The sequence below is a fragment of the Tiliqua scincoides genome, chromosome 4 (assembly GCF_035046505.1).
Source record: "Tiliqua scincoides isolate rTilSci1 chromosome 4, rTilSci1.hap2, whole genome shotgun sequence".
Classification (NCBI taxonomy): Eukaryota; Metazoa; Chordata; class Lepidosauria; order Squamata; family Scincidae; genus Tiliqua; species Tiliqua scincoides.
In genome coordinates this window covers 57009976-57025494 of record NC_089824.1, presented here as the reverse complement: position 1 = coordinate 57025494, position 15519 = coordinate 57009976, and the positions used below count along the sequence as shown (strand labels likewise).

Here is a 15519-nt window from a genome sequence, read left to right as displayed (position 1 = left end):
AATTATGGCCCCCGCACTCTGATATTCATGAACTACATAATTGGTCTAACCTCTTTAGTACACATAATATTACTTCCCTGCAAATATTGTCCCCCTATGGGGGGGGGGGTTAACCCAGTGGTTTAACCCAGTGGTTCCCAAACTATGGGTCCATGGCCCACCAGTAGATCATGAATCAATTTTTGGTGGTTTGTAAAACTGACAAGGCAGATTAGGCTATGTGCAACAAGGGCTAATCAACCTATTACTTGGGGGAAGCACTGCTGCCCAATCACCATTGCCAAAGAGGCTTGAGTGGCTGGTAAAGTGAAAGTTTTTTTTTAAGTGGATCCCAAAGTTAAAAGGTTTGGGAACCACTGATTATGTGTCTCAAATTTTCCCACCATTCATATTGTTTTGATATGGCTATTCAAAGTCAATGAAATCATTTAGATTATAAACTATTTCATAAAACAAAGTGGATTCAAAATATCTTTACTAAGAGAAGATAGATAAGCTGGATCCCTCTCATTTTTGTTTTTAAGGTTTCTACTCAAGACTTTTAATTTCAGCAAGTACTAACTATTTAATCTGTTGCTTTTACAAATGTTGCTTTTAGGATATATTGGAAATAGAAAAGGTGCAGAAGAGAACTGAAATGATTACTGGGCTGGGGCACTTTCCCTATGAGGAAAGGCTACAATGTTTGGGCCCCTTCAGCCTAGAAAAGAGGCGCCTGAAGGGGGACATGATTAAGACATACAAAATTATGCAGGGGCTGGATAGAGTGGATAGAGGGATGCTCTTTTCCCTCTCACATTACACCAGAACCAGGGGACATCCACTAAAGCAGAGTGTTCGGAGAGTTAAGACAGACAAAAGAAAATGTTTCTTTACCCAGCATTTAATTAGTCTGTGGAACTCCTTGCCACAGAAAGTAGTGATGGCATCTTGCCTAGATGCCTTTAAGAGGGGATTGGACAAATTTCTGGAGGAAAAGTTTATCATGGGTTACAAGTCATGGTAGGTATGTGCAAGGTAGAGGTAGGCTGCCTCTGATTGACAGATGCAGGGGAGGGCACCAGGTCGCAGATTGTGTCTGTTGTCCGTGTGTTCCCTGAAGCATTTGGTAGGCCACTGTGAGATACAGGAAACTGGTCTAGATGGGCCTTTGGCCTGATCCAGCAGGGCTCTTATGTTCTAATGTCATGATCTCCTGCTTTTAATTATGTTCTTAGTGCTGTTATTTTAATAATAATAATAATAATAAAACTTTATTTTTATCCCACCCTTCTCCCAAAAAGGGACCCAGGGCGGTTTAATTTTAAAATTAAACACTAATATTAAGCTTTGCTTTGACTTTGATTTTATTATGTTATGTAGTTGCTCTGAGTATTTTTTTCAGAAGAGCACAGTATGAATAATAAACACATTTTGTATACTTAGAAATTGGTTGTCACTCCAAGAGACGGCATGACAAAATTGATTAGTTTAACTCCAATTGCCTCAACGGAATTCAGTTCAATCAAGTAATGAGTAAAGCTACAGATACACCCAAACAAGAGGTACTAGTGCTTGTGTATACCTCCTACTTTGGAAGTGAACTTCTTATCCTATTATTCTACCCTTCTTTCAGTATCCATTTAATGACTGCCTCAACACCCATTTACAAGATTCCTGAAGAATCATTGTGAGGATGCCTCAGAGCAAAGTATACAGCATGAAACTTGAGTCATGAATCTTTACTCTAAAGAGACCCATGTTTTTAGAGCGGGGAAAATATTATTCAATCTTCAATCTTTCAATCTTAGAAAAAGGCAGCCATTTACAAGCAAAATCAAGTTCTTGCCTTTCATCCCACTCAATGATGATTTGAGTGATTTGCCTTGTAGATAATTCCAATTTATAGAGTTTAGTGCATCAGTCAGCATTTTATAATCTACAAAGCTTTACCAATTGCAATATCCCTCTTTCCTTGCAATATTCAATTGAAGCTGAATTCAGTACAGACTCCAGTTCCATATTACTTCAGGACATAGTCTGTTGTAATGGTCAGGAGAAATGTTTTTATGTGACATAACAGTTAAAAAACTTGGTACCACTCCCTTACATTCTCTGTTTGTTACTGCTGAATCCACAACAGTAAAACATTCTCAAACCATGAAATCATTTGCCCCTCATGGGACTCAGCTTATTCACTGTTATTAGTTTTGCAGCAGAAGAAATTAAAACACACAGAAAATCAAATACTGCACAGTTTAACATGTTTAGTTTTTTTCCAAAGTTGCTTCCTAAATCTTTACTGACAAAAAAAATCTATTAAAAATGGCCCGTTAAGTCTGTTGAAGATTTTCACTTATTTCCTAAATGTTAATTAATTGATGTTTGTGAAACAAATTATTTCACAGAAGGGTTTTTGAAGTCACAAGAAGCACTACCTGTATTTTTCCAAGGGGGAAAGAGTACACAATGACTAACAGCACAGTTCTATGCATGTTTATACAGTCGAAAGTCCTACTGAGTTCAGTAAAGGCTCACTCCTGGATGATTCTGTATAGCATTGCAGCCTTAGGCTGCCTTTCTTCAATTAAGTGCATGCACATTCAGTCCCACTTTGAAATCAATAGTGTTGATGGAATTTGAAGTGGGTTTCAAACTAAATAGCTCTTTCTGTTCCGTTCCTTCCTTGATCATTTTCACTTACAGACTTCAGAAAAATGAAGGCCACCATGTGAGGATATGACAGTTGTTTTTTTTAAATTGAGATTATATGCATTTGTAACTAAAGAGATTTCAGATGATTTTATCCTTCCTCTCTGCTATTGTATAGGACTATATATTTTGAGTCAGTGTGATGTGTAAGCCAGAAGAGAAGCTCAGTAGGAAAGGTGTGTGCCCATTCACTCAGCTTCAGAGAAACAAAGAGCCTCACATCGACAGCTTCTAGGTTTACTACTTTCCCACATTATTTCCAAAAGCACTCTCCCTGCCTGCTTGCTAGCAGCCCCTTAAGCTTCCAAAACACCTTTATCCCATATGTTCTTCCTCTCTGTCTTCCCAACTAATCAGAAAAAAAACCAGCAGGATGAAACTGTTACTCCTCTTTTCGTGATCCATTCCTCAAGCAAGAAAAAATATTCAACTTACTGAATTGAATCCTGTCCCAAAGTACTTTTCAGCAATTATACCTATTTTTGCAAGAACACAGTTAGACAGATGGGAATTGGGGAAAACCTGGCAAATAAGTCATGAACATGATACAAGATCCTGATTACATGTTATATCCAGAAAACATGTAATTCGCAAGGTGCTTTAAAACAAATGTGTAGATAAGGCTCAAGGTGCATCAAAAGACATAAAAGAAAAAGAGGTGTTGATATTTTTTTTAAAAGGATCCAAATCAAGTTCCATCTGAACTATTATGCACAGATAATGGCAAACAGGATGATTAATTTCTTGCTGTTCAGCTATACCGGGGTGTCCAAACTTTTTGGCAGGAGGATCACATCATCTCTCTGACACTGTGTCGGGGCCAGGGGAAAAAGAGTTAATTTACATTTCAAATTTGAATAAATTTACATAAATGAATACATTAGAGATGGAACTTATATGACTGAATGAAGGTCTTGCAATAGCTCAAGGCTTATGAAAGGCCTTGCACAAAGCAAGCTGGCCTTTCCTTCGCTGCCGCTGCTACATCACAGATGTGAAATAGCAACCAGTGGAGGAAGCCCTTGCTTCACAGCTCACCTGAGAGGTTGAACAGTTGGCCATCACATTGAGAGCAGTTGTGTCAGGCCAGCACGGGCTCCAGCAAGTATCCGGAGGGCCAGAGCTCATTGGAGATTGCGGGCTCTCAGAGGGCCGGATTGGGAGTCCTTGAGGGCCGCAAGTGGCCCCAGGGCCAGGGTTTGGGCACCCCTGGGCTATATGATGAATTTGCTGTATGGCTTTACATAATTAATGGGATATTCTGCCTGCCCTACATACAAAAAGTGAAAGCATCATGTACTAGATGTTCAGAGATTCAATGGATTTAGAATTGAACCCCACAAAAATATTTTTAAGATCTTATCATCCAGGCCAACTCTTGCCTTCATACCCAAGTGAAACTGCAACCTGGATGACCTCTTTAGACCATGAAATAATTATACTGGCTTTCAAGTATACTCTGTTCTACTGTCATAATGAGTCTTTTAAGATGGGCTGTTAATTACGCTGCTTTGCGGAAACAATAATGCACTGATTTTTTTTACTATCATCCAACAACCTCTATAAATCTTTGATGCAATTTCAGGTGATTCCTGAGACCATAACGAAAACAGATGAAAACGCTTAATAGCTGCAGGGTGAATTTTTGAATGATGTTACTAAAACCTTTGTTATAATATACTGAAAAGAGAAGACTTACACATTCCTGCTGTGGAACTTGATCTTTTTCTAGCTTCCTACCTTGCCTTGAAGAGGTAGGCTGCTTCTCAGCATAAGTTTTAGAATTTGCATGAAACAGTTACTATGCTAAGCACTATTCTATTTGATGGATATACTGTAATAATCTGTACTGGCCTATCAAAAGCAAGCAAAAACAGAATTCCACACAATACCAAAGTTTAAGACCATTGCCATAAGGACTAATCAGATATGGCCAGCCATTCTGCACATGCATAATGTTGGGACACCATCAACTGTAAGAAAGGAGTGGATTCACACTCTGAACTGGCCACATATTCTTCTGTTCCGATAACGAGCAGTTTCTCCACAAGAGATGAACTACGATGCAACAAATCTTAAGTCATGAATATACACTTACCATGCCAATACTGTAGCATCACTGGGGCAAGATATTACCAGAAATGCATATAAAAATTTGGTTCTTGGCTACTATAATAAGAATGGAATGCTTTGCAACTCTGGAAATATGATGTGCCCATCTGTTTTATGCTGCACAGCATTACATTAAGAATGTATTTGCTATAAAATATCATACAGTGTTCCCTTGAGCTAGTACTTGAGAAGTTGCCCCCCCCCAAAAAAAAAAAACTAGCACAAGAAGCAGTTTGTTTATAACCCCACCAAGTGTGACTGAAGCCTGAACACACATGGCCTCCATTTGGATAAATACATCAGTTTGGAATTATTTAGAAGGTTGTGATGGAAGCATAGAATAAATCAGTGCGCAAATCATAGAGAAAAAAGAATGTATGTTGTGCACTCTTTACAGACAGAAATAGGCAACTCTAGGTCAAAGACACAAGGATGGAACAAGCATCCCACCCAGCAACCTGAGATTATCAAAAGCATGCCAAGATTCTGATACAGGAATCTAAAATTGCTTAGGCGTTCTAGTTTTCAATGCATTGTCCCTCAGATGCACATCCTATGTAGTCAGCCAGCTGGATTCTATACTGAAAACCTCTCCCTCCACAAATAACATTCCTTGACCTCATTGTGCTCCTTTTATAATTTGGTTTTATATTTGTAGCAAAACAAAAACACCTCCTTTTGTTTCTTAATTTATTTAAACTAATTATAAGCTACTTCAAAGTTTGTCATAAATGATGCAATTTTTTAGCCATCAACGTAGGACAAATTCAGACAAGAACTTACAATCCAAACAGTGTTTACTTCTATGTTTATAAATTCAGACTAGGTAATGATGAATGTTATACATTGCCTAACTTGGATGACAAGTCACTGGAATACAGAATCATTCATGTTTTTCAGTGAGAGTGATATTATCTGAGCTCAGCCAATGCTCATAGTGGGATGTACTGCCATCCCACCTTTCTATAAGAGGAAACTGAATCTCATCAAATTTGAAATGAAACCTTCCCATTTCTTTTTTTCTTCCCCCACAAAACAATCCCACTTCCTTTTTTCTTCCACTGAAGAACACTGAGCCCAGCAATACATACTTGAACATGACAATGCAATTGCCAGCACATGGTGAAAACTGTCTAGCATAGAGGAAAAATAAAACAGCTTGAATTGAATGAGCAAACATCCAAATCCACCCTTGCTTAAATTGTCCTTTTAATTGTTTTTGTGTAGCAATCCACAAATTGGGCTGGACAAAGGAGCAAGGTGAATGATATCATTTTCAAGTCAGGTTGGAGTCTGCAGATGGAATATTTACTAGTGCGCATGTGCTGATTATGTGCAGAATTATAATCAACAATCTGGGGACTCAACAAAGACAGAAACAAATATATTTTGGAATAAAGGCAATGTTATTGGTCAGTGGTTCCCAAATGTACCAGTGTCACAGCACCCCCACAGCCTCCTCCTCCTGGCTCAGCCAGGCGCCACCATCTTGGATTTTGCAAGTTCCAAGATAGTTCCAAGATGCCCAAATATCATGAGGTCCAATATGGGCATCATCATCTTGGATCATCATCTCACATGATCCAAGATGACAGTGAATAGAAGAGCCAATTGGAGGGTTGACTGGGGACATCCCGTGGTGCCCCTGGTGTCCCTTGGTGCCCTAAGGCACTGCGGTACCTAGTTTGGGAACCTTCATGTTTGCAATAAGGCTGTTAGAAGTGTGATTTTTCAATACCTACTATCTTTTTCACCACTTTACAATATACACTAGACTGGTCTGATAGTCACCATCACAGTGGCAATGAGGCTTATACCACAGAGAGTGGGAAGGTAGACCTGGGCTAAGCCAATAGCTCTTCTCATCTTGCATTCTAGTGGTGATGGCAACTGTGTGTCTGATAAGGCAGAGTTGGTTTCACAGTGGAGGGGAAAAGGTAAATTGAAGGCTGGTGGCATTACCAGCACCAATGAGGTGAAGAATGGGAATGAACTATCCACAGCAGCACTAGCTGTGAAATGATTAAAATCTAAAGGCTGAATCCTATACACACTTACCTGAGAGCAAGCCCACTGAAGCCCCACAATGGAACTGAGTAGACACGCATAGGACTGGGTTGCTATGACTGCGGTCAACCCAACCCCATCTCTATGTTCTATGAAACTACTTCAAAATGGTCATTTAAGATACTGTTTTAAAAAATCAACATAAGATATTCTGTGGAGAGTAGCTTACCACAACTTCCTCCAATTTAGCAGCTGTTGCCCATGTTTAGTATCATTTGAGCTACTTTTTGGCACAGACAAGGTACTTTTTGGCAAAAATGAACATACAGTCTTGCAAAATCCAAAAGCACAATACCAACTTTAATTAAAGCCTGTTTATCATCAAATCTTATCAGGACTTAAAACCATCACTGATGCATCAGAACTTACTTATTACATGCTTCTTTTCACATGATTAAATAAGAAATAATAAGTGTAATATTAAAAAAAATAACAATCATCGTACCCTTGCATCTTTCCAGATCCAATACTGTTTTGGCATAAACTAATCCATGGTTTTCAATTTCATTCCCATTTCACAACAAAATGAAAGTTACCATTCTTAACTTTATAGAATAGTTCCACAGAAGACATTATTCGGGAGTGCTTTCATGCGCCCCTCCCCCACTTTCCCCTCTTTTAGGAATGAAATTACTGCAGCTAAAGTAGAAGCCTGCTGCTCTCCTATCTATAGATGTAATTGCGGGGAAGCACATCAGCTTGCCATTTAATACCATAGGCTGGGTACTTACTTGCAAGTAATTACTGTGCTGCTCTTTCTGCATATGGACTGCAAACATGGAAAGAAAAGGTTCCTTTGCTATTGGGACAGAGGAAAAGAAAGACAAAAGCAAGAAGGCACAGAGGCAGATCTTCTCTTGAAAGAGTGTGTGGTATGGAATTTCATTAATAGTTACATTGTACTGCTCAAATCATAACTGGGCACAGACTGTCCAGGAAAACAGGGCAGAAACATATATTCAGTGGAAAATGTGGGGCGTTCAAATATTTTCCACAAACCTGCAAGGATGTTTGTGCTGAAATGCCAACTGAATCCCCCCAAATTCTGCCACTTATCTCCTCCCCCCCCCCCGTGCATGTGTAAATACCCAAGTACACACCATTGACGGTGTGTGCTGGAGGTGTCTATGCACCAGCCTGCCTAGTTCCACAAAATGAGAGCTTATATCCCTTCTCATAGTCCAGCAGTGCTGTCTCCATTGCCACTTCCTCTCATTCTGAATTCAGCTGTTAACAGCATTCCTTCTGCTTTCCACCACTACTGCTTCTTCTAGTGCAGGGGCTCCAAACTTTTTGGCCAGAGGGCCGCATCAAATATCTGGCGTGGTGTGGAGGGCCGGAAAAAAAATTTAAATATAAAATTTAAATAAATAAATTAGAGATGGAACTTAGATGAGTGAATAAATGAATGAATGGGCTCATTCACTCAACCTCTCTGGCCCTCAGAACACCCTCCAGACACAATCAGAACACAGTTCTGGTCATGTTCAGTTGAGTGGGCCAGAGGCTTTAAGGGGACATGAGGTTGGCCGCAGGCTGATAAGAGGCTTGCTGCGGGTCGCATCTGGCTCCCAGGCCAGGGTTTGGAGACCCCTGTTCTAGTGGCTCCCAGTATTCCTTCCACCCAACAGTAAGGAAGCAGTGGCAAAACTGGATTTGAAAAGTCTCCCACCCTTATTTGGCAAGCAGATCTCTGATAGAAGATACAGGGTGTCAGGAAACAAAAGGAAAGCAAGTGACTTTAGAAAGCACAAAGAACACAGCTCTTCTACTTGCTTTTTCTTCCCTGAAATTACCAGGAATGGGCAAATCAAGCACAGCTTGATTTAAGTCATGAGTCTCTGTCCCAGTGACTCAATTTTAAAACAAGTCATAATGGGGGCACTTTCCGAGTTGCCCAGAGAGTTTTTGCGACTTGAAAAGACTTGAGTCATGAGTCTTTTTGACACGTGTCATAAATGGAAAAAAGGGTCTGATGCCAGTGTGTGTGTGTGAGTTCTCTTTACCCACTCCCCTGCTGTCCCATCCTATCTGTAAACAAGGAGGGATGGACTGCATAAGAGTGGGGACAGAAGCAGCAAGAGCACAAGTAGCACAAGAAGCAGCAAGTAGCACAAGAGCAGCAAGAGAAGCAGCAAGGTCATGCACAGTAGCAGTGAGACTTACCAGAAAGACCCAATTCTTTGCAGCTGTACTCAGAAGTAGTCCCACTTCAGCTGTTCATTCAGTGGGGCTTCCTCCCTTCAAGTAACAATGGAGCTCACAGCAGCCATGTAATTGGAAATTGTGATTGCTACAAACATCCCCCCTGCTTTCCTGAGTCCTTTTCCCCTGGGCTTCTCCAGCCAATTCCAAGGCAAGAACTCCCTTGGGTTCCTCCTCCTACCCTCCCCCATCCAAAGGAAAAAAAATCAGACTGCCCATCCTTCATCCTATGACCAGTGGTTCCTTCCTATCAAGGAAGCCTGCTCTTGCCTCCTGCTCCAGCCTCCCCCCTCCTGCTTGGATGCAAAAGCAAACATTAACGCTTCCCTGCCTCCTGGCTGGAACCTCCCTGCTGCTCATCTGGTCTGAATTATGGCCCCATGAGGTCTTTCAAACCATGAAAAAGGTAAGCAAGCATACCCAGACACAAACAGACTTGAGTCTGCATGTGTGGGAACCAAGTGCCAAGTCAGTGGCCTCAAACTCAAGTCAATTCCTGAATTATCGGCGCAGTTGACTTGAGTGTCAATGAATCAGTGAAAAATGCTGATTTTCATGACTTGGACTTGAGTCACCTGACTCGAGTTCTCATCCCTGGAAATTACCTCCTTCCCAATTCACTTTTCATGCCACCAACAAGCCCAGGACTATGAATCCCATGGTTACCACCAAGCATGTAGTTCTGCTCTGGGTTCACTAAAAAAAATTTATGTTGGGCAGCAGGGAGAAAATTTCAGTGGTGGTTGTGTGTGTTAGGATGGCTTGGCCAATACTTGCAGCTGTTGGCACAGAGACCAGGCCTCCTGAATGGGTGGCAAAGAACACTTGAGCCACTAGGCTTCCTCAATGGGAAGGTGTAAAATATTTGTCCAGACCTTCAAATCACTTCCCAGTTGGGGGGGGGGGAGGGAAATAGTTGTTTTACAGTACTTGGCAACAACCCTTGAAGCTGATTAGCTGGCAGAGATGCCTCATCTGAATTATTTTCAAACGATTTCAATGACAGCATAATCTGTTAAGTAAAAATATGGCCCCGTTTAGATTTCAAGTCTTGCGTTCATTTGGATTATCACATAACACACATTGCAAACACATTACCTCAGAATTGCTGGTACTCTTGGATTCTTTCTCATTCATTTCAAAGACGACATGCACTGATTTGCAGCAAACTTTATGACTGCTCTGCATGACTGCAACCTGCAGGTGGCTGTGGGCCAAGGAATGTAACTGCACTCAATGGCAGGTGTTCACACAGCTTCCACAAAACTCCAGATATTAATTGCTCCAACTGATTAATATTAAAGCTTAACTGATGTCAGTGCCAAATTAATTATGTGGGGATAATGTTTTAGCAATTTCCTTCTTTTGTCTGAGTAACATACAGTAACTTGTTACATGAACTGTTGACAGAAGAGTCAACATGGCTCTAATTAGCTCAGCTGCCTTGTGTTTGCAGCAGAAAACCAACTTTGTTCAGCTTGTGCTGGAGCTTAGAAATCAGATGACAGAAAATGGTGCACATCCTCATGAAACAGCCACATGGTGAAGACTGTAAAAATGAACAATCTCACTGTCTGGCTACATTGTGTGATGAATGAGAAGTTTCTTCTGCCTACATATGAGAATATCTCATTGCTGGAGAGATGACCCAATGCTTCCCCACCTACCCAGTCTCCTCCTTGCCTTCCTCTGTTACTTACATTGGAGTGTGTGGGCAGGGCATCTGGTTCCAGGCACAACTATACTGAACTTGAACAAAACTTTCAGTGCCATCTAGCACAGAGCAGGTCACATTCTTGTTCACTATGAAGGCACACCAGTTTCTGCAGAAGAAAAGAAGAGAGGGAGACAAGAGCAAGACAGACACACTGTTATACCAGAAAGCAATGCCAATTATTAAGCCATTTGCCTGGGTCAAATGTGAAACAACCAATGCTCTGTTCAGGGGAGGGTCAAGGCAGGCATGCAGTTATCTCTTGAAATTTTTGTCACCAACCCAGCACATGACAGAGATACAAGGTCAAATTTCAAAGCTGGATAGTAAGAAGGTGTATGGAATGTGCTCTCTCAAGCACCACCATGGAGCTGAAGTGTCCCAAGATACTAATTCATTTGATAACAATAAAATGCAGAATTAAGGCACACACTCATGAAATGCAGCTACAGTGTAGAGTGTGAAATTGGAGGCAAAAGCATCTTGCTACAAGAAGTGTTTCAACTAGTACTGGCATCAGGGCTGGCCACAAACTGCTAGTGCGGGAGGCAGTGTGCCAAATGCAGTGTCCCCACCTGGTAATGTGTGCCAGCCTCCTTTCTGCCTATTTAGCAAAGAGTGAGTGGGACAGGAAGCGTGTTGGAGAGGACAGTAGCAGGCTAGAGAAAGTACTCTATTCCATACTTCCTTTTTGCTCTATGCCTCGCTTCCTTTTTCAAGACAGGGAGTGGGAGGAGAAGCAACAGCGGGTGGCAGAGGAGGACACTCCTGATAATTTGCTAACTGAAGCAACTACCTAAGTCAGCCACATGAATGGGCCAGGCCTGCCCGGCGCCAAGTTGCCAGGGGTCTTCGCAAACTGCACTGGCCCTGCCTGTCACCTGATGGTGCACTGGGGACTACGTCTGTCACCACTATTGAGGGTTCAGGGTTTGGCCTGGTCAAATGGACCTTTTCTGTTCCACTATTCCTAGTATGAACAAAGGGGAAAAAAACTATTTCTTTAAATCAGGGGTGCCCAAACCCTGGCCCTGGGGCCGCATGTGGCTCTCGAGGCCTCTCAATGCGGCCCTCAGGGTCCCCAGTGAACCTCTGGCCCTCCAGAGATTTGTTGGACCCGCACTGGCCCGACACAACTGCTCTCAGCATGAGGGCGACTGTTTGACCTCTCGCGTGAGCTGTGGGATGAGAGCTTCCTCCACTGCTTGCTGCTTCACGTCTGTGACGTTTTGTGCAAGGTCTTCTATAGGCCTTAAGCTATTATTGCAAGACCTTCATTCATTCCTAAGTTCCATCTTCAATATATTCATTTATGTAAACGTATTCAAATTTGAAATGTAAATTAATTCTTTTTTCTTTTTAAAATTAAATTAAATTCTCTTTCTTTTTTAATCTTAAAATTCTTTTAAAAAGAAAAAGAAAAAAGAGAGACACCAAGAAACAGTCACTGGAAATGACACTATGCTATGGTGGATAGGGGCAGTTGCTCTTCTTGCTAAAATAAGAAAACCACCACTTTAAAAGTTACCTCTTTCCCAGTTAGCAGGAGTTTGTGATTTATAGCAAGGCAGGAAGCTAGACAGCTTTCTTGGTCTTTTCCAACTTTAGGAAGGTGTTGCAACTGCTGGGTGATCATCCTTTTGCTATAACTGATGGCTTGCTAATATTTACAAGCATATCTTGGATAATGTAGTTTCTTTTAGCGCCAATTCATTAAAGTGCTCCCTGTCTGGTGTGACTGACAGCCCCTCTACCCATTTGAAGCAAAGCATTCTGAGCCAGATGGTGGCCTTTTCATGCCTATTAAAAATGAAGGTGTCTCCTACAGTGCTGTCTTGCAACTGACTTTCAGGGAATGTATCCCAGTTGAGGTATTGCTGCATTTCCTTTTAAAAGAGGTACATTATATCCCATCTTTCTCCATAATTCAAGATTGCTTGCAAGCTGCATATTACAATAGAATAAAAATAACAAAACAGAAACTAACAAAGCCAAAACAGCAAAACTGCCAGTGCAATCAGAAATCAAGGAAACTCTGGGAAACACCAATGAAAACAAATAATAGAGATGATGAGCTGCTATTTCTTATGTTAATGGTGAAGAGATGTTTTTCAGGAATGGGCAATTTTCCTGCAGGGTGGGGTCTGAGTCACATGCTCTTCTACTGGCACATGAATGAGAAAAATAACTGAGCATTTGACAATTCAGAAACTGAGACAGAAAGCTCTGTGTTGTATGTGCCAACACAAAGCAAATGGAACAGAGTGTAATGGTAAGGGGAAAACTCTACTGGTAAAGAGACTGGTAGAGAAACCAAACACTATAGCAAATTAGATATCTTAAGTCCTAGAAACTCCTAGAGTTTCTCTTACTGGAGAACAGTTCCATGACATGTGAATTTATCCTGGCCCTATCCAAGTTAGTAAAAAATATCAGTCTTAAAAATTGGTTTCATGTTGGAAGCTTGGGTGGGGTTATAGTTAAAGAAATTCTAACTTGTATTTGAGAGCAGCAAGAAAGAATATAAAGATGCTGAAGAATGGATCAAAAACTGGGAGGGATGTAAACACTGGTAATTTGTTTTGTATTATTAACAAATGATAAAGTTTATAATCAGTGGAACAACTGATTGGAGCAACAGACAAGAAGACTCAAAGCCAAATCCTTGGAATAGCCATAAAGTTCACTTGGACCAGTCACTATGCCTCATTCTAACCTACCTCACAGGATTGTTGTGAAGATAAAACAGGGGTGAAAAGAAATATGTGCACTGGCCTGAACTATTTGAAGGAAGGGCATGATATGATGGGAATAATTCAGGGGATGCTGAAGTGTTTGACTTGGGAAAAATTCCTTTGCAAATATGCAAACGGATAACCATGAATCATCTCCTATGTTTTAAATTTCTGATAATCTGCCTGCATGCATCATCTTTTCCAGGATGAGATATAGGTTTACCAGAATTTGTCTGGGACTAAGACTTTCTTTCAAGAAGGGGGAGATGTGGGTGCAGAGCCTTTGAGTTCTGCCCTGCCCACAGATTTTGTTAATGATTGTTCTGCCTTGTCCAGCAGGGACATGCAGTGGGTGCGGAGGCAGGTGAGGCAGAGCCTCCCCACTGGATTCCTTTGAAAAGTGCTGCCACTGTGTGTGGTGCCCAAGCACCCACCACCCACACACAGAGCACATGGGTTGTAGGTGCTTGGGCGCTTCCCATGGCAGCAGTGCTTTTTGAAGGACTCCAATGGGGAAGCTCTGCCTTGACTGCTTCCCCACTCACCGCATGCCCCTGTTGTCCAGATGAGGGAAGTATCTCTGAAGGTTGCTGCTTGAGTCATACCCTCAGACACACAGCAGCTGCGCACCTGCAGTGCTGGGATTCCAGGCGGCCCCTGCCTCCCTTGCACCTCCCACCTAAGGGCATCTGATCTCCCCCTCCTCAACACTCAGCAGCAACAGCTGCACACCTGCACTTTTCTGCAAGATTGAGCAGGACCTGAAGGGAAGCCTTGCAGGAGAGAAAGTGCCTCCATAGGTGTAGCATGTGCACCCCTCAAGTCCCACCAGACTTGAGACCCCCATCCCACGCCTGTCTACTTGCCTATTGCCTCAGGTTGCAATCCTATCCACACTCACCTGGAAGTCAGCCCCATTGCCTATAATGGGATTTACTTCTAAGCTCACACCTTCTTTCGTTCCTGCCCGCATTCCTTGGTCAGGCACTTCTGGCTGCGAGGGATTCCCCCTTCTGGGGCGGGGCGGGGCGGGGCGGGGGGAGCCAGACCACCGCTTCTGGGGATGGCTCCGTCCCAGCAGAGCCCGTTTCCAGCACAAGCAGAGCTGCCCAGGCGAGGAGCATGGGTGGGAGCCAAGGCTGCAATCCTATACCCACTTTCCTGGGAGTAAGCTCCATTGACTATAATGGGATTTACTTCTGAGTAGACATGCCTAAGAGTCGGTTCTTAGGTTGCAACCCTATACCCACTTTCCTGGGAGTAAGCTCCATTGACTATAGTGGGATTTACTTCTGAGTAGACAGGCCTAGGATTGGGTCTCAGGTTCCCCCTTTCCTGGGCGTACGCCCCACCGAACACACTAGGGCTTACTTGCGAGCAGGCGCGCGGGCTTGGACGGTCAGCCCCGAGCGGGGTGCTGAGGGCGCGCGGAGGCACTTACTTGTTCCTGGCGCGCGGCCGACCGGAGCGCCAGTGCGGGCTGTCCTGGCAGAGGCATCCGCCCAGCCACAGCAGGAGCGCCACAGTCCAGCGCAGCTCCATCCCGCCCGCGCGCCCGGAGTTCTTCTGGCTTTCCCACGAAGGCTCCCCTTCGGCGAAGCCCTTTCGCTGACGCAAGAAGCCTCGGCCCCCCGCCCGCTCCCCCAAGCTTCCGCCCTCCGCTTCGCACACCCCCTGCCGCCGCCTCCCCCGGCCCAGCAGCCGGAGCCCGTCCTCGCCCCGGGCAAGAGCGGAGTCGCTTCAGGGACTGAGGCTGCACTCCTGGCCGCACTTTCCCGGGAGGAAGCCCCGTTGACTAGAATGGCGCTGACTTCTGAGTAGGCAGGCAGAGGACTGGGCTCTGAGGCTGCCATCCTCGCCACACTTCCCGGGGAGGAAGCCCCACTGACTCTAATGGGGCTTACAGCTGAGTAGACAGGCTAGGAATGGGCTCTGCGATCCTATCCCCACTTTCCTGGGAGTAAGCCCCATTGACTATCATGGGGCTGACTTCTG

General features: G+C 43.2%; 1 protein-coding gene across 3 annotated transcripts in view; it reads right to left on the bottom strand.

Moving 5' to 3' along the window:
• The window catches only part of EMILIN2 (elastin microfibril interfacer 2), a 44298-nt gene extending 29212 nt beyond the window's left edge, over window positions 1-15086 (bottom strand). The window contains exons 1-2 of one of the 3 annotated variants that reach the window (XM_066625036.1): window positions 14966-15086; window positions 10776-10898 (exon numbers count right to left, since the gene is read on the bottom strand). In XM_066625036.1, coding sequence (XP_066481133.1) covers window positions 10776-10898; window positions 14966-15066 — 224 coding nt within the window. In that variant the 5' untranslated portion in view covers window positions 15067-15086. Of the gene's footprint in view, window positions 1-7601; window positions 7908-9036; window positions 9112-10775; window positions 10899-14965 lie in introns of those variants that run through there. The other 2 variants (XM_066625037.1, XM_066625039.1) reach the window with 2 other exon arrangements.
• Between the last annotated feature and the right edge of the window lie 433 nt (window positions 15087-15519).